The following is an 18,448-nucleotide window of genomic DNA, read 5'->3' on the forward strand; positions in this document are numbered from 1 at the left end:
GTGCGTGAGGCCTCCCGCACCTAGATATTCACGTCTTTGGGACGTGAGTGTGGTATTGAGGATGTTTGAGGCCTGGCCAGACAATGAGCATCTTACTAGGAAAGCTCCGTGGGCTAAACTAACTACTCTGTTATGTTTAATTTCATGCAAAAGGGTATCAGATGTGAAGGGGTTAGAGACAAACAGGAAATCTTTCTCACCTTCGGGGGTAATTTTGTATATGGAGAAAAGGACAAAAACAAATATCAAGTCTGTAGAGTATATGGCATTCCTGAAAAAGTCCACATTATGTCCTGTTAGGTGTTTGAAAGTTTATGAAGCTAGGGCAAATAGGGTGATGCCCAGTGGGGAACATCAATTACTGATAGCTATCAGGAAACCTTTTAAAGCTGTAGCTTCGGCCACATTGGCTAGATAGGGAAGATGGTACATGGCAGAGGCAGGCATCGATGTAGGACAGTTTGGAGCTCATTCGACGAGAGGTGCTATGGCCTCGTCAGCATTTATGTCAGGAGCCCGCCTGGAGGATATTTTGAAGGCGGCAGACTGGTCTAATGAAGAAACGTTTAAGAATTTTTATTTTAGACAAGTGGATCAAATAGTGTTGTTGGTGGTGAGTAAGCTTTAAACAAGCATAATCAGAGCCTCCGAGTGTTGAAATAGAATCTAGATTTTCCATGCATTTGTTAAAGAAAGTCATGATTCTATTAAAGAGTCAGAGGCGAAAGATTATTCCACCCAATTCAATCGCTGCAATTAATGAACGTAGTGTAAATATGGTATTTGAAGAATAATATAATGTTTGGTAAATGGTAATGTAATGTTGTTATTATGCGATTGCCCACACGTTCATGAGGAGATATATCATGGTGTATACATTTTTTGACAGGAGCAGAACAGAAGACAACGACACCGTGAAATGGGAACAAGGTGAAGATTGCGAAGTCGTCTATCGGTTGGGGCGCAAGGTTTTACATTTTTCGATCAGCCGCAGAAAGAGGAAGGACTATGGTTTAGGCAGTGTTTATAAGGGAATGTGAGATATGATTAGATGGAAAAAATCACATGGACTTGTGAGCGTATGAAAAATGGACTACGAATTCACTGCAAGTTTTTGGGAATTGTAGTTTTTATGTTCGTGGTTTTTCATAGTTGTTTTTCGTTACTTGATGCTCGAGAAGTAAAGTTCAGAGCATAATGTTTTGCCTCCGAGTCTTTAATAGAATCATGACTTTCTGTAACGAATGTATGGAAAATCTGTATTATTAAGAGAGGCAAGTCATCAAATTAGCTCTTACAGAAGCATGGTATTAATAATTGTAAAGGAGGCAAGCCATCAAATTAGCTCTTCCCGAGGTATGGTGTTAATGAATTCTTATAGCTTTGCAGCATTTGTGCATACTCATGATTTTTTTTTTATTGAACCATTGCTGCCAGCTAAAATACCGATTGTTAGAATCATGTTTTCTGGTGGTAGCAGGAATACATGTTCTTGGCTTCCTTCCTTAGGTTTAAACCAAGTATTGTGTACCTCTTCGATTAAAGCACCATGAAAATAACGCCCATATTCTGGCAAGCTTTTGAAAGTTGCCATTAGTGGATTTGTCCTCTTATTTCAATCAACCAGATGCACGTATTCAAACAAGCACTATAGAATCTGAATATTAGTGTTTTTGTATTGCGTGATTATACTACTCGTTGTTTGCAGTTAGTTTAACAAAAACCACTTCACGTGTGAATGGCTGTTATTGTAAATTGCATGTTAATCTGACTTTGCCTTTCCTCCAATTTCATAGAAATACACACAATTAATGCCTGTGGCCGCCAAAGGATTTAGATTATACCCACGCTGCCTTAAAGTATTTCGTATCGCTTTGGAATTGCTATAGGGTGACATTGTTTAAACCTACATGAGCTACGCCAGCTAGGCAATGATCGGTGGCGCTGAGATCAATCAACCGTGTGCTGTTCAGTGGAGTGTACCTAGGTTTTATTCAATATGAGTCGAAACCCCCACAGACACTAACCGCTGACATAAAAAGTGCTCCGAAGAATCTTCAAACCACATGAAGCCGTTCATACGGAAATATGATCTAGCTATTCATTTAAGTGATTTGTGTAGCAACCACTACACATCTGAGCACCGCTAGGCGCTACATTTTTAACCATCGGTGACTGACGGAGAATGACTTGGAGTTATTAGAGAGGATTCTCTGCTGTTTATTTCACTGTTTGAACACATCCACATATTTCTGGAACTTACTAGAGCGAGTTACATATTCATTTAATATTTATTTATACAAACTGTACACGTCCGAGTATTCACAGTGTGCACGCCAGGCTTCGCTTATAGGGGGCATCTGTCTACTGTGCAAGAGAACCGCTTAATGAAAGCTCCTAGTCCTACTGAACGTTTGCAAAAAAATATAGGCGTTAGCCTATCAGAGGTCCTCCTATAGAGAGAGATTCATCTTCGGTTGCTTTAAAAAAATGAACAAATAATTCAGAATGTTTCTGCTGTTCGTACGACTGATTAACGCAATAGAACTCTCATTGATGTCTTGGATAAACACTCTATAAAAACATATTGATTGCCCGACTTTTGACAAATAGCAAATATGATCTTCTGTTTTGTGTGCGGCACTTTAACAGGCGACCATTTAAACAAATATCAAGATAAATAAATACAATCAAATATTGGGTTCAAAAAAAGCCATACAATAATAAAGCATGTTTACTAGACACAAAGATGCAGCCTTCAGGATCAAATTAAATGTTCCCTGCTGAAAAGATATACAGGTGAATCCCTTCCAGTTCGCTTGAGAATCCAGCTCTGTTTTTCCGACAACCCTGTCTCCTTTCGCAGCTGACTGGCAGCTCTTGTTTACTGGCCAGAGACTCAGCGAGTGCCTGAAGGGAGGAGGAGGAGAGGGAAAGGAGGAGGCGAAGTTTTTTTTTCTTTCAGCAGAAAAAAGAAGAAAAAATCTCACGCTTTCAGTTCTGGCGAAACCCCCTGTTTTCGGGGGTCCCGAGAAGGAGCGAGATCCCAGGCAGGCTGGGCCCCCACTTTGGAAAAAGCAAGCCTTCCCCGATCCCCCAGTTGATAGTGGAATATTGAAGGAGACTGGATACTTCGGAGAGCTAGAACGTGGTCTGGGACGGAAGAGGAGGCGAGCAGGAAGATGAAAACAACAACAGTGGAATGATTATTATTTTATTTTTTTTACATTTTGGCCCCAATCCTACGTTGAAAAGGTTAAAAGCAATCGTATTGTTGCGGGTGGTGGATTTAACTTAGGGCAGCAAGCCAGAGTTGTTCATACCAAAAAAGGAAGCCCCCCTCTCAGCCGTTCAGTATTGTTGTCTGAAAAGGTTATTTCTATGGCGGCAGGGCAAAAAACTGCCAGGAAATCCTTTTTTCAGCTTCTTGCCTGGGTCGTTTGTTTTGAAAAGGACGTGTTCACACATCGTTTTTCCTGTGATTAATGAAAAGGAAGTTTGCAGCAACAAAAATACAGCCCTTCTTTTTTTTTTTACTGCATCTACGAGGAGATATATTGCAAACGCTTTCCCAGGCTTGACTCCAGAAATACAACCCGGCAGGAGAGAAGGTTGGCTTAGTTTCGAAAGCGGAAAACCTACCACCCCCGCTAAAAGGAAAAGGGAAGGATATGTTAACGCTACTTTCGTGTTCCTGCACAGAGTTCTTTCCAATAAGGGATTGGTTTCTGCCTTGTTGTGTCTGCAAGGATCCTCTTGATGAGCCGCAACAAAACCAGGATTTCTGGCAGCATGAAAAATCAGTTTTTTAATAGCCAGGATCATATTATTTAACCTTGGTTTTGACTCTGAGAGAAAAGGTGGGAGGGTAAAATACAATGTACCCTCAATAGTGGCTTTTTGACCTGGCTTTCTACTGTAGACTTTGGACATAATCGCCCGGGAAAACAGCATATTTCTGGATCTTTAATTTAAGGTCGCTATTTTGGTGCGCAATACCCGACCCCAGTGATTTGGGGTCCAATAGTGAGAGAAGGATGGGGTGGAAGACGTTGGTGGCCGCGTTGACCCTCTCAATTTTGTCCTTCTGTGGCCAAAGCGACGGCGACAGTGAGTATTTAAATGTGTTTGTGGTAATAAACTATGTGCTTGAGAATTGAACTTCATGTGGTGTTTTACGGTTTGCTCTTTTTCTTTGTGCCCTTGTTTTTTTTCTTCTCCCGTTGTTAATTTACTATCTTATATGGTGACGTTCACCTCTGGAAGTCATGCACACGCGTCCCTCCGCCCTCATGATATTTGTGTAGTGCAAGCCCCTCTCTGGAGTAGACTGGTGTTTGGCTTTTTCGTGACCGACGTAGTATCTTTTTTATGGATTAAAATGGGGTGCCTGATGAGGGTGTCGACCTACACAGTCCGGCAAGGCCTAACGAGCCCCGGGCTTGCGTTTGGAATCCAGCCGGGCGGGGGGAGAGGCGGCGCCGGGGGAATCCAAAATGGAGGTGGCGGGCTGTGCTGGAGGCCCAGTGCTGGGAGATTGTAAACATGGGCGGAGGAAGGGAGGAGGGGCATCTCCTGGCAGTCTGTTTGCTGTCTACGAGGTATCCCTCACGGGGGCACCTGCGCCATGAGGGATGGCGAACCTCTTCACCCTCCCCATCAATTTCTGCATTTATTGGGGCCGTTTTTCCTTCCAAGTCGTGTATTCATTTTTGTTATGTGCACCATAGGGAGTTGTAATACGTTTCGAGATGCATGTTGAACTCTAGAGATGGACATATTATACGATGTTCGTATATGCCTCATTCACCCTGGGATATGGTTAATTTCTGGTTTTCAGTCTCATAGTCTTGATTTGACCAGTGGTGAAAATGGAAAACATTTAAACGGGGATACCAAGGACCGGCGTAGGGGCCGAGTTTGGAGGAGGGGGCAGAGCTGGCAGATGAGCTGCGTGCAAAGCACATATTTAAAAATGGTGCAATTTCTTTCATGCTGCTTCTTTCCAAACATCTATTCCACTTTAAATCACTTCCATGGCAGTGGTGCACCCAAAACCCTGTTGGTAATGCAGTGATTTTTAGTATCTTTAAGGGATCCATAGACACGCTTTACAGTAGAAGGCTACCAGGGTAGCTCAGCAGGTTGAGAGACTGTTGGCGGAGATGTTGTATATTAAAAACTGGTTGTAATCGTATGATTTTTTTGCAATTCCTTATAATAAAAAAAGTGCTATAAAATGTGTTTGGGCACGTCTTGGTTTGGGCTGTTGGTACCCATGAACCCACAGTTTAATTTCCTAATAACTTCTGTCGGCACAACAGAAACATTTATTGGTTTGACAAGCATATAACATCTTTATACATATAACCTGTATTGAAACACAAAGGAAGGGGCACACAAATCATAGGGTATTGGGTATTGGTGTGGTAGTCGGACAAAAAAAGAAACCCATTTCAGAGAAAACCAATTAATGCAAGTTTGAGTTTAACCCCCGCCACCCCTAGAAAGTCTAAGGTGCACATTTGGAAAACAATTGTAAGCCCAGCATGTAGAAAGAATGCTTTTAACAGTGATGCCCCCCACCCCAGTGATAATCCTGGCCCATTGATTCCTGTGGTGTCCCTTCAGGCCAGAAGAAAGAAAACGAGCTGAGCAAATAAAGACTGCAAACTCAGGAATGACAGTTGGGGAGGGAGCACATCAAGACCCCAGGTTCCCTTGGCAAATCTGGGGGCTCGGTAAAGCCTTGTCAGGGCTGAGGCAAGCCAGGTATGAGTTCCAGGGAGACATCCGATGCCAAATACCGGACCTAGAAAGAGCTGGCCCATTGAACAGTGCTGGATCTACCCATTGTAAACCATGTCACATTACAACTCCTGGAATGCAAAGTTAAAACCAGCGTTAGACTGGCATTACCTGATGCAAATGGAACATGCATCAGATATATATTGATCAAACAAAGATTTGAGCAATCGTTAAATGCAGCACATGGATATTAAGCATCACTCACTAAATTGTATACAGTTTGCCATCCATGTATCTCTCGCCTGTGTGAGATGCACACTACACCTTTTTGTCCATGAATCTGAAATGCCCTACATGAGTTTCAGGGTTCGAAATTGAGGAGAGGTGCGAGCCTGGTTAGCTTGACTCCAACAGTTACCAGGAGCTACTTTTGGCTCCCCAGGCCAACTGATGCTGGACAAACACACCTTTGTGAATTTAACTCCTTTTGCCTTTTGGGCAATCTATAAACATTTAGTCACATATATATTTAAAGCTTACATGGTAATAAAGAATGGACAATTTTATAATATTGCATCTTATGTGGAAGTTGGATTTGCGGAACACTATGTACTAGCTCCTCTTTCCCCAGTGGTAGCTCTTGGTCACTGGTTAGTGGGGGATACCCAGGAGATGCTTTTAGCTCCTGCTTATCTAAACTTAATTTCGAGCCCTGAGTTTCTCTGCTTTGAAGAGAACACTTATCGTTCATGAAACAGCTTAAGACATGGCTCTTCAACTAACCAAACTGGCGACTCTACAACAAACTTAGATAAACGCATTGCCTGGCCCCTATGACACATCTGATAGGTGAAAATGGTGCACTATCCGCTATACAAAATGCTCTACGTATAAGATCAATCTGCTGTTACTCCTGCCTTGGGGATCTACTGTCTCTCACACATTAATGGGAAGGAGCTATAACTGATAAATTAATGTTAATCAGAATAGGCACTATAACTGGCAACTCCTAATCTGAGTCAACATATTTCTCCTATCCAACAGTCTTGTAAACTGATGCAGGCGACCAATCAAGGAGTACACTGTCTTGTTGCTCATCATCCTTCATACAGGGATTCTGGCCGGACCATGATCTCTCAAAAAAAAGGAGTATTCTATGATTACTCATGGAAGTCTTTGAGTCCTGTCGGAGCCCTTTCTTCTCAATTCCCCTTTATATTACTAGCTTCTCACTACTAAATTTGTGGAACCTGAGTCCTCCCTCAATCCTGATCAGTCAACCCACAAAGTATAGTGTATACAGTTTGAATAGGCAAATCCACCCAGTGCATTTGCTTTAGGACCCTCACTACACCCATCCCTTCTTCAGCAAGTACAAGGGTGACCCTACAGCTAACTTGATCCAGTATATCCCCCGCCACCTCCAATAAGACTTTCAATACTGGCAAAGGGTGCACCCAACTTGCACCCATCAACACAATATCTATCACACTAACACCTGCTTTTATTTTTAATTGTCACATGTAGCAAGGCCAACATTATAGGCAGAGGGGCATTACATCAGACAGCTTAGCTTACCATAATACCTTCTACCTGTTATGCATCACGTCTTCTAGATGTGTCTTAAAGCTCCTTCTTTACACGTTCTCAAACACACAGCGTTAATGTCCCATAGATATGTTTGGATGGCACCAGTTGGGCTGAGTGAGGTGAGAAAAGCACCTGGTAGTTATTGGTGTCAAGCTAAACCGTCTCTTCTATGTTAGAAGGAAAGTGCTAAATAATTCCCAGCAATTTTGGTCCTTCTATCTGATGAGGGGAACTTTGGGCTCTTGTTAATTGGTGTTAGTGCTATTTTGAGGGACCGGTTGAGATCCGAGATCCATACCGTCGCATTTACTGGTTCTGAGGCATACTTTGGAAATCTACACTGTGTTTTAGTTCTGTTTATATGATATGTTGGGGGCTCTACCGAAGAAAGTTGTATGCACTGTGCAGCGATATATATTGTACAAAGAATTTTTCGGGAGATTTTGTGTAAACATGAATTCATCTTCTCTCAGTGGACTTTTTGGATTCTATCCTAGTAGAAATTCCTGTTGGCAAGTTACAGGCACATTGACTAACATCGTGGGCAGAGGGGCAAGCAACCTCAAAGTGTGATAGATTTCATCTACCCAAAATGAACTCTAGAAAAAGCACTTGATTTGGTAGGGCTCCCCAATCGAGCTTAGGGCGGCGGGCTCACTGCAGTGTATCTTTATTTTATTTGTTGTTGGCGCCCAAGACCCGGAGGTATCGCAGCGCTAGGAATTGCATGTACAGAAGCACTAAACATGGTGGCAGGTTCATGGTTACATGACATGATGGTGATGGGTGACATGATGGTTATGGGCTACAGATGGTACGAAGATTCATATATATTTGTTGAACAGAGCAGTTTTGATTTTTCAGATAGGAAGGTTCAACTTTGATGGAAGTTGGGAGGGCGTTCCACAATTTGGGAGTGATGACGGTGAAGTTTGATTTTCCCCTGTTTCTTTTCTTGAGAATCTGGAGGAGGAGCGTTGGCTGGACCCACTCCCTCTGCAAGTGATTTCTGCTTGATCCCGTTACTGGCATGTGGTGTGGTTTTTATTTAGAATTACCTGGTGAAACTGAGGTAAAGTGTCTGAGAGGAAGTGTGAATTGGCAGGGTCACACTGCTTAATTTCCTTGTGTATCCAGGATTCACCTAATACGTGCAGTGATCTTGGAAAGGTACCCTGGAAAAGGGCTCCTTCCAAATGGGCATATGAATCCCTGCATTACCTTGCTGTACTGTACTGGGATACATAATTGCAAATGCCATTGAAATGCACAGTGCACTAGCTCCCTGCACCATGTTTACCACCACACAACCCAGTCTCCTAGAATAACATGAGCATCACCGATTATTATTGTAAGGGAATTGCCTTAGGTATGGGGTTGCACACAAATCCCTAGACATAACTTCGGTAACTAATGATTCAACTCACAGTAAAATGTAAATCTATGCCCTTTTCAGATTCACCTGTATATGTAAAAACTCTTTTGTAATGCATCAAATTATCACTATAGTGGTCTTGCAGATCGGAGTCTTGTCTGGAAAGTGGCATACTCTACTGACACATTGAGCCTCCAGACAGTAGTTTGTGCAGGAAATGGGGAGGAGCGCGGCACAGTAGGTACAAATTAATATCGGCTGTTGGGGAGAGATTCTAGGAAAGTTAGGGGGAAGGGTAGGCTTTTATTCAATGTATGCATGCTGACTAAGTGATTCTAGCTCAGACGAGAAGGAAAAGGGGAAGAGGGGCAAGGGCAATTCTAGGATGCCTACAACTTGAGGCAAAATTGTTGTGAGGGCAATTTCTTTGTAATTTCAGTAGATGGTACTTGTAAGTTTGTGGCTGTGTTGTGCTCGAGATTCTCAAGCTTTCCCAAGCTTTCCCATAAATTATGGACATTTTACTGTCCCAAGACTAACCCTATGTGCTTACTCATGGAACTGTGACTGTGTGAAAGATGAATACAGTAGACAACAGGGAGCATAGGGCGGGTAGAAGGAGAAGCCAGGAGGGTGGACTTCTCCATTTGCGTGTAGTAGTACGGCCTGGCAAGTACCAGAGATCTGAAGACATTGAGCTTCTGGGGGAAGGTGGTGAAAGGGAGAATGCCTAGAAGGAGGTTAAGTTGAAAGTGTGCCTTTTTGGAAAGGTTCAAGATGTGAGGGGTGAATGAGAGCGAGGAGTCTTAACCCTAAGATTTTTGGCCTCGCTAGATTGTGAGTGTAGAGGGCGGACAGAGGGCTGGAGGGAAACATGGTGCAGGTGTCCCAATCAGAAGCATCACATTCTTACTGGCATTAAGACCGAGATTGTTTTGTGTGCACCAAGCATGAATAGCAGTCAGAAAATTGTGAATGAGAGAGGAAGTAGAGGCGGTAGTTGAGGGAAGCTTGAAGGAAAACTGTGCCATCAACATAACCCTCGAAATGAGTAGAGAAGGAGGACATCAGGTGTCACATAAACCTTTGCTCTGTTTCAATATGCAGCCGATTAGCAAGATTACGACTTTCCAGCAAAGTTAGACTCCATATCTTACAAGATGGTTTGCACCATAATATGTTGATCTGTGTGGCACCACATAGAGGTATCCCTATCGCCACAGTCCATTCATTCCTCCACACAAGCTCAAAATCACATTACAAAGTGCAGAGAAATGCATTGAAAATCTGACCATCTCACACCGAGGACCAGAGAAAAATGAAGCTTGGGGATAGTAAAAAAGATATATATTTCTGAGGCTTGTGGAATCTGCTTAGATCACATGCTATGCATAGGCCGAAATCTAGTGGAAGCTGCAGAGTATTACAGTTGTTGTTTTCGAAACTTGAAAAGGGACATCGACAGGGCGTGCCAGTAATACTATCCCGTGTGACGTCCACTGTACCCATGGTGCTTCACGCGTCGAGGTCCCTCAGATTGTTTTTATCCTCCATCATTGTCGGTCGCTTATAGGGGAGTTCTTCTGGTTATCGGCATGACTTAGAATTTTTTTTTATTTTTAATGTAGTATATTCTTTCTGTCTTTTGTTAGCCGTTCTCCCGCAAGAACTTTGGCAGCGGCATCGAGGACGAACTACTTGTCGATGACTACACCAACTCTCCTCGATAAACCTTTTATACTGCCTCTGAAGGCCTCAACGAGCCTCGGCCCCTCCCAGTAGGGAGAGTGGGGGTGGTTCATTCTTAAGTCTCCCTAAGAGAATGCATATTCCCTTCTCTATCGACTTATTTCGCCAGGCTGCCTTCCCCATATACAATGGAGAATGCATCTTAGTTTTGCCCATCCTGTAACCGTAAATTCCCTTGGAAAGACTTGCACCGGGTGTGCAACCTTTGTCTCCCAAGGGATCATAACGAGGGACAGTGCAAATCGTGCAAGCTGTTCAAGCCCAAATGCACTTAAGTACTGCAAAACAAAGCGCTGAGCACACCACACCATGCAGCCTGAGGCCGCCATGGACGTTGAGGGAGCCTCCAGTGACGGCAGCATTGACGTCTACAATGACGCAGAGGGCGAATGGGATCCCACGGATGCCCGCGTGCAAGCCCTCCACCCCAAAAGGCAGGCCGGCAGTTCTGCTATGGGTACGAGACCCGGCGTCACTAAGGCCATGAGATGGATGTGTTCCCTAGCCAATTTCTTTGATGACCACCCTGAGGTCTTAGTAAACCATCAGGGTGTCACACACAGCAGACCAGCTACTACTTGGAGCGGGGCAGCAGTTACACAGCCCCACCAAGAGAGCCCGCACAGACACCACACAAGCTCACACCTCACGGCAGGACTTGGGGCAGCTTGTTTATTGTGATACCATGCAAGACTTCCAGGACACTGAAACCTACACTGACCCAGAAGATCAAGAGAACATGGGTGATGTCAACCAAATGTACGATAGGGACCACGACGTCTACGTCATACACAGTCACCAGATCACTCAGACTCGCCAGTGGACAATAACATTCAATACAGTGACCTACTTCTAAAAGCGTCAGCACATTTTAAAATTGATACACCTGGTGGACAAGGACTTTATTGAGAACATATTGGGTGATAAAAAGTCTGCTACAATTCATTCCCCTACTTCAATCAATACAGAGGCGAATCTAACCCTCTCTAGTTGCTCCAAATTTAACACAGGCAGTTAATCCGCGCATTGTGAAGCTTTTCCGGCCAGCTCCTTCAGACCTCCTTTACATCAGGGGACAGTTAAAACCAGACTCCTTATTGGTTACAACTACTAGGAAGAGAGCAGGAACACCTCTAGCCTTTTCCGAAGCCCCTCCGGTAAGGAGAGTAAAAGGATTTATACTTTTGGAAGGAAGGAAGCTTTTTCGGCAGCCTCCCAGGCTAGAATCGCTAATAATACCACCTTATTAGCTAGCTACAACACAAGTGGGATGAGATGGCTGAGCAAATGGCTTCAGTCCCAGAGCCCCTGAAAATGCAACTGTCACTCTCCATCGTAGAGGGTAAACAAATTGCAAACTGCATTCTAAAGAAAAATTTAGATGCAGCAGACGATGCAGGGAGAATAATAGCAGAGGGCACGTTGATGAACCGCCACACGTGGCTATGCCAGTCTGGCTTCAAGCTCAAGACTCAGGCTACCCTTCTTAATATGCTCATAGAGCCAAACAGGTTGTTTGGCAAATCAGTGGAAGATGCTCTAAAGAGTGCTAAGGAAGAATACGATACCCTAAAATCTTTAAGGCAACTAACCAATGAACCCACTTCACAAAGAGGGGGCTACAATTTTTGCTGCTTCAGAGGTCAATATTCACAACGGGTATCAGGTTACAACTAGAGTCCAAGCTCGTCCTGTGGCTCATCGCAGGGGCAGTCCTCGCAAGGCTTTCAAAGAGGCTAGAGAAGGTCTCGCAGCAGGGGAGACCCTCCTGCAGTGGTGGCTCAGCGTTCCCCAAACAATGACCACCCGTTACAGGTTCCCTCCCATGCTACTCCAGTAGGGGGCCTCATTTCATGCTTTACCCACGTATGGGAGAGAATCCCCTCAAACAAGTGGGTACTTTCAACTGTGGCGGGCGGTTATTGTATAGAACTGCTACAGCAAGCCACCAACCATCCACCAAGACAAAAGGACACCTCCAAGAAAGAACAGCGTATCCTGCTGGAAGAGGTGACGGCACTGCTCTTAAAGGACGCCGTAGAAATAGTCCCGGCAAACCAGGTAATGAAGGGTATTTATTCAATGTACTTCCTTGGCCAAAAAAAAGACCTCACAATGTGCCCTTTCTTAGATCTGTGCCCTGCAAACATCTATGTTCAGCCACAGAAATTCAGCATGACAACGCTACAGGAAGTAACTCACTGCTAAAGCGGGAGGACTACATGGCAACCTTGGATATGAAAGATGCATACTTTCATATTTCAATGTTCCCAGCACACAGAAGATTCTTGCGTTTCAAAATAGCGAACCAGCACTACCAATTCAGGGTGCTGCCCTTCCACATAGCATCAGCTCCAAGGGTATTCACTAAGGTTCTAGCAGTGGTGCCGGTGCACCAACTCGGGGAGCCATTCCCGGTGTACCCTTACCTGGAGGACTGGCTGATCACAGGAGAAAGTCCCAAAATTTGCAAGCAACATACCCAAAGAATGATCAATCTACTTTTTCAATTGGGTTTCTCAATCAACGAGAAAGTCAAGGCATGTACCAGACAAGACCAAACAGTTCCTAGAAGCTGTCATAAAAACAGAGGAAGTTCTAGTCTTTCCATCAAAGGAAAGAGTACAAAACATACTGCTGCAAATACCTCAATGTCTAGCCGGTCGCCAGATAACCGTACGCAAAGGATCGCACTTGCTTGGGACGAGAGAATCATGCGTTTACCTGGCCGCATGCACCCAATGCAAGAGTGGTTGGCGAAACAGTGGTCTCAGGCAAGCGGTCAGTGGAACGATCTAGTGGTTGTTTCACCAACCCTAGTATAAGCTCTACGCTGGTGGACAAAGGAAAACCTATTTAAGTGAAAACCCTTCCACAAACTGGCGGTGCAAGTGGTTGTCACAACAGACGGATCACTCACCGGGTGGGGGGGCCCATTACCTTCATCTCACAGCGCATGGTCTGTGGACTCCAGTCACAGCACAGAACCACATCAACCTTCTGGAACGTCTAGCAGTGCTCAAAGCGTTACAAGGTTTCCAAGCACACCTGACAAATCAAACAGTACAAATGCTCAGACGGCACCACTGAAATGTTTTATATAAACAAGCATGGGGTCACACATTCTCTAAGTCTGTCCAGGTGAGCACAAAAAATATGGAAGTGGGCACTCAAGCGGGGCTAGTTGCTAACATCGCAACATGTTCCAGGGGAACTCAATTCTCTAGCTGACTCACTAAGCAGTGATCCTCTACCAGAAGAGCACGAGTGGCAACTAGACAAAAGCTATTGTAGACTACATTTTCACACAGTGGGGCTACCCCCTGTTAGACTTGTTGGCAACAAGGGAAACTAAACAATGCCCAGAATTCACATCCCGGTTTCCCCAACACGACTCCAAGGGGAATGCCCTGTGGATGAACTGGTCAGGGAAATTTGCCTATGCTTTTTCCCCCCCAACTCCTCTAATGAGCAAAGTGGTGAACAATATTCACAAGGAGCAAATTACATTAATCCTAGTTGCTCCCATGTGGGCGAGACAACCTTGGTTTCCACATCTGTGCAAACTGGCGATGTGTGACCCGATCAAACTCCCGTGCCCATTCAACATGCTCACAGAAAACTGGGGACGACATTAAACCCTCAACCTCAGGCTATGAACTTGGCAGCTTGGCTCCTGAAGTCCTAGAGTTTGGCTGTTTAAATCTACCTCAAGGGTGTATGGAAATCCTCAAAGAGGCATGTAAAGCAAACACTAGACACTGTTACTTTAACAAATGGAAGAGATTGGCAATTTGGTGCCAGTCAAAACAAATCAATCCAATAAAAAGTACTCATCACACATTCTTCATTACATGCTTCACTTACTAGACTCGAGTTTAGTATTTAACTCAATTATAGTTCACCTAGCTGCTCTATCCGCGTACACCACTTCGCAAAGTAAGGTGTTCTGGTGGAAAATCCCAGTCATTAAGGCTTTCATGGAGGGCGTAAAAAGACCCCACCCTCCTACTTCTAACCCGCCGCCAAGTTGGGACCTTAATGTAGTACTTGCAAAGTTCATGGGACCCCCTCCTTACAGCCTACGCATAAATCCAGCCTTAAACACCTGCCTTATAAAACATCCATTCTGGTGGCTATCACGTCCATAAGGAGAGTCAGTGAACTGCAAGCATTGTCATTGCAAAACCCTTTCTTTGTTATCCACAAATACAAATCGGTATTAAGAATGCACCCTAGGTTTTCACCTAAGTTCATTTTAAAGTTCCATGTCAATCAAGCCATCAAACTGCTAGCTTTTTTTCAAAATCCATTCAGCTCAGCTGAGAAAAAGCTCCATACACAACATGTAAGTTGGGTGGTACTTTACTCTGTAAACAAGACCAAAGGCTAAGGAAAACAGACCAACTGTTTGTCTGCGTAGCTCCGGGCAGGGAAGGAGACCGCGTTTCCAAAGCGCCATCTGCAGATGGATAGTCAGATGGCTAGTCGGATACATACAACTCTGCTACTCAAATCTCTCTCCACCAGGGGCACTGGAGCTACTTTGGCTTTTATCACAAAAGTCCAACAGGACACTATTTGCAAAGCAGCTACATGGAGCTCTATCCAAACTTTTGCACAGCACTACTGCATTGACACTCTGTAGTAATCTGGCTTAGGTGTTTCCTAGGGGAGGATAAGTGTAGTAATCTGTTTTACAGAGTAGCTGTCTGTAGCAGTGTGTGTGAGGTCATCTGCTAGTGGAATGTTTGTGGTGGAAGTGGTCTGCTGGGTGACGGTTGGTCAGGGAGAGAGAAAGCTGTGAGCAGAGAAGATGGGTGTGGGGTTGAGCCCGGTGTTTCCCTTGCCATCTTGTGTCCCCTACCATCCCTGTGTCTTGTGGAGGAGCACAGGACAAGGACAATAAAGACCTGAGAACTTACCTGCAGTACTGGCGGTCATCATTGTTACACTGGTGACGAGGATGGGATGGTAGGTGGACTGCCTCTTCATTGGCGCTGCTGGGGGGGGGGGTGCAGCACTCCTGGAACACTGCCCCCGTGAGGTCCCCCCACACCCAGGTGGGTCTGTGTTGAGTTGGCCCGTCACGGGAAATCGTGTCTCTACCCCGCTGCACTTCATTCCTCCTTGAAGCCCCGTGTCCAGAGTGCAACACGCAGTCAGTTGGAGCTTTTGTGAATATTCTCTGGCTATGGAGGGCGGTTTGCAAGATCTGGAGCTCCTCCTGCGATTAAGGTATCAGCGTCGTTTCTCTGTGCAGCGGGTCTCCGGGCTCATTGCAGCTTGCAGGGCTGCATTGCCCGTGTGCCGCCGTTGCAGGGTGGAATTGCCGCCGCCTCTTCTGCCGGAAGGAGGTCAGATTGCAGCGGAGAAAAGGAGGAGGACAGGGACGCGGGGGGGGGGGGTGGGCCGCCCCTGGATGTCTGTCTACAAGGAGCCGTCTTGGAGAAAGTCTCTCCATGGGACCGCAGCGGCATTGCAGAGTTTACGCTTTCCGCGGTGTATTGCCTTCTACGCGTGAGCCTGGGCATGGTTGCTGACCCCTCCCGTGAGTTTACCTTAGAGATGGGGGTGTGTAAAAGTGAAACTGGTGCTGTTGCCCTCTGTGCTCTGAAACTGTAAGTGCCGGTTTGGAAGGGGTTAACATGCAGCTCTGTGAAGTTGTTTGGACGGCGTCTCCGTTGATTGGTGACGTCATTGCAGGGAGAGGCGTTCCTGTTTGGTCACGTGCGCAGTGGATGTTGTTTTTCCTGCGTAGCAAGCTTCGTTGTATGCTGTATGGCAGAGGAGTTTTGGAACATGCCTGGTGTTCAGCGTTACAGTGGGTCAGTTATGCCAGCAAGTTTCGGAAGTGGTTAGCAACATGCCTGAGGTAAAGAGTATCTCTGGGATTTCCCTTGTGATCTTGTGTCCCCTACCATCCCTGTGTCGTGTGGAGGAGTACAGGACAAGGACAATAAAGAGACTAAGAACGTACCTGAAGTACTGGAGGTCATCATTGTTACACACTCACTCTAAAGCATTCTCAGGTGGGACACGCAGTGCTGAAACATCTATTTGCCGCTGTACCTTCTCGCATCCACCTTCTCCAAACACTGCTTGCTAATCTATGCAGAGCATGTGATCTAAGCAGATTCCACAAACCTCAGAAGGGATACTTTACTCATGGTAATCATATTTCTGATGTTTGTATCTGCTTAGATTCATATGCACCCACCCTTCCTCACCTTGGTGCATCAATATTTTCAGGGCTTTATCTGATAATCTGCTTTACTACACCTGTACTCGTGCTACACTTCATGCAACCTCATGTCAGAAACAAAACAATCTGAGAGACCTCGACGCGTGAAGCACCATGGGTACAGCGGACATCGCACCAGGGATAGCATTACTGGCATTCCCTGTGTGTGTCCCTTTTTTCAAGTTTCGAAAAGAACTGTAATACTGTGCAGTTTCCACTAGATGTCGGCCTATGCATAGCATGTAAATCTAAGCAGATACAAACATCAGAAATACGATTAGTAATGTATCGTATATAAAAAAATGTATTGAGCATTTATAAGGCGCTTTAAACAACTGAATTGTGTTTCAAAGCGCCACATGGTTAAATGGGATTGGAACAGGGGAAATAATAATAACAATGGCAAATGGTCACTGTACAGTTGTGGTCCTACTAGGCCTTGTTGTAGTCCGATGTGCAAGTGCAAGTGAGGAGAAGTGCTTGGGTTGGGGATGGAAGGAGGACCAGAGGAGTGGACAAGTGCTGAGGCGGGACTATAAGGCAACTGCTAAGGGGAGCCAAGGAGGAGAACCTCGGGCCAAGTGCAAATACAGGCGACTCACAGGGGTGGGATGTTGAGCCACCAAGCAAGGACCCACAGGGCAGTGCAGTGGGGGTGGATGGGTGCTCTAATGGACTGGGAGGAAGGGCCTCGGATCATGTAAGATTCACGAAGGTCAGACCACCGGTCACAGCAGCAGTGGGGTAATTAGCAGGGAAGAGAAAGAGATGGAGAAGAGAATCGTTTTGAGCAATTTCCGTAATTTAAGGAGGCCCTGCTCAAGTGTGAGGGGGGCAGGAAGGCTGTTCCAGAGGTCTCTCTCCTCGGCTGCTGCCCCCCCACTCTCTGCAACTTTGTACAATAAAAAAATGGTGCAAACACTGTGTAAACGGTTCAAACTAGCTTTATTTACAACACAAAAAGTAAATTGTGATGAGGCACACACCTCACTTGAATCTTGAATTCAACCTTTCAACAAGTTCAACTTTGGGAGGGCAAGCCTCTATCGCAATGTTCTGTGGTATGGACTGGGACCTGGGAACAAAATCTGGAGCTATTCCATGGGTTTGAATGGCCAGCACATTCAATGTCAGATCTTTTACAAATTCGAAATCCACTGGCTGGAAGATTGGCTTTGCCACCCACTGTTTGCTTATTTTGGTAAACTCCTTGTTGTAATGGAGATTCCCGAATGTTCCTGCAGTATTTGATTGTTCTCTGCCAACGTTCTCGGTATGTGCAAGTACAGCCAGTCCGGTTGTGGCCTCCATACCAACTATTGCAAAATGCAACCTTTTGAGCCTGTAGTGTAGGCACATATTATGGAACGCCTCCATATCTCTAGTGTGGCAGAATTAGGTGAGTTCCCTCATATCTTTTAAAAGCGTGTTGTCATACACAATCAATTCGAGTGCTGTGTGAGGAGGGGTGCCTGGCACCAACCACCTTTTCTTAAGCTCCTGCTGCTCGCTCAATGGTCCATGTGCACATTCGTGGACATGCTCGTTTAATTCCCATGTGTGCTTGTTTGAACAATGGTGCACCAATGAGCACCATTTTCAAGCAGCAAATCTACAGATCATCGCAATTTCTTTTGAGATACGTCAAAGATGGCTGCAGTTGAAGTGTCATCAACTTAAAAAGTTTTCTGTAGACATTCTTTTGTTTTTTACCAGCAACTTTTTTAGAAATTGATTTTGCA

The 18,448-nt window shown here is 45.1% G+C and overlaps 1 protein-coding gene across 1 annotated transcript in view; it reads left to right on the forward strand.

Annotated features, from left to right (window-relative positions):
- Positions 1–2,911: 2,911 nt before the first annotated feature.
- The window catches only part of INSR (insulin receptor), a 1,116,918-nt gene continuing 1,101,381 nt past the window's right edge, over positions 2,912–18,448 (forward strand). Inside the window, exon 1 of the mRNA XM_069649227.1 lies at positions 2,912–4,110. Coding sequence (XP_069505328.1) covers positions 4,038–4,110 — 73 coding nt within the window. The 5' untranslated portion in view covers positions 2,912–4,037. The remainder of the gene's footprint in view (positions 4,111–18,448) is intronic.

Source organism: Ambystoma mexicanum, chromosome 1p, assembly GCF_040938575.1.
Source record: "Ambystoma mexicanum isolate Mex_15411 chromosome 1p, UKY_AmexF1_1, whole genome shotgun sequence".
Taxonomy (NCBI): Eukaryota; Metazoa; Chordata; class Amphibia; order Caudata; family Ambystomatidae; genus Ambystoma; species Ambystoma mexicanum.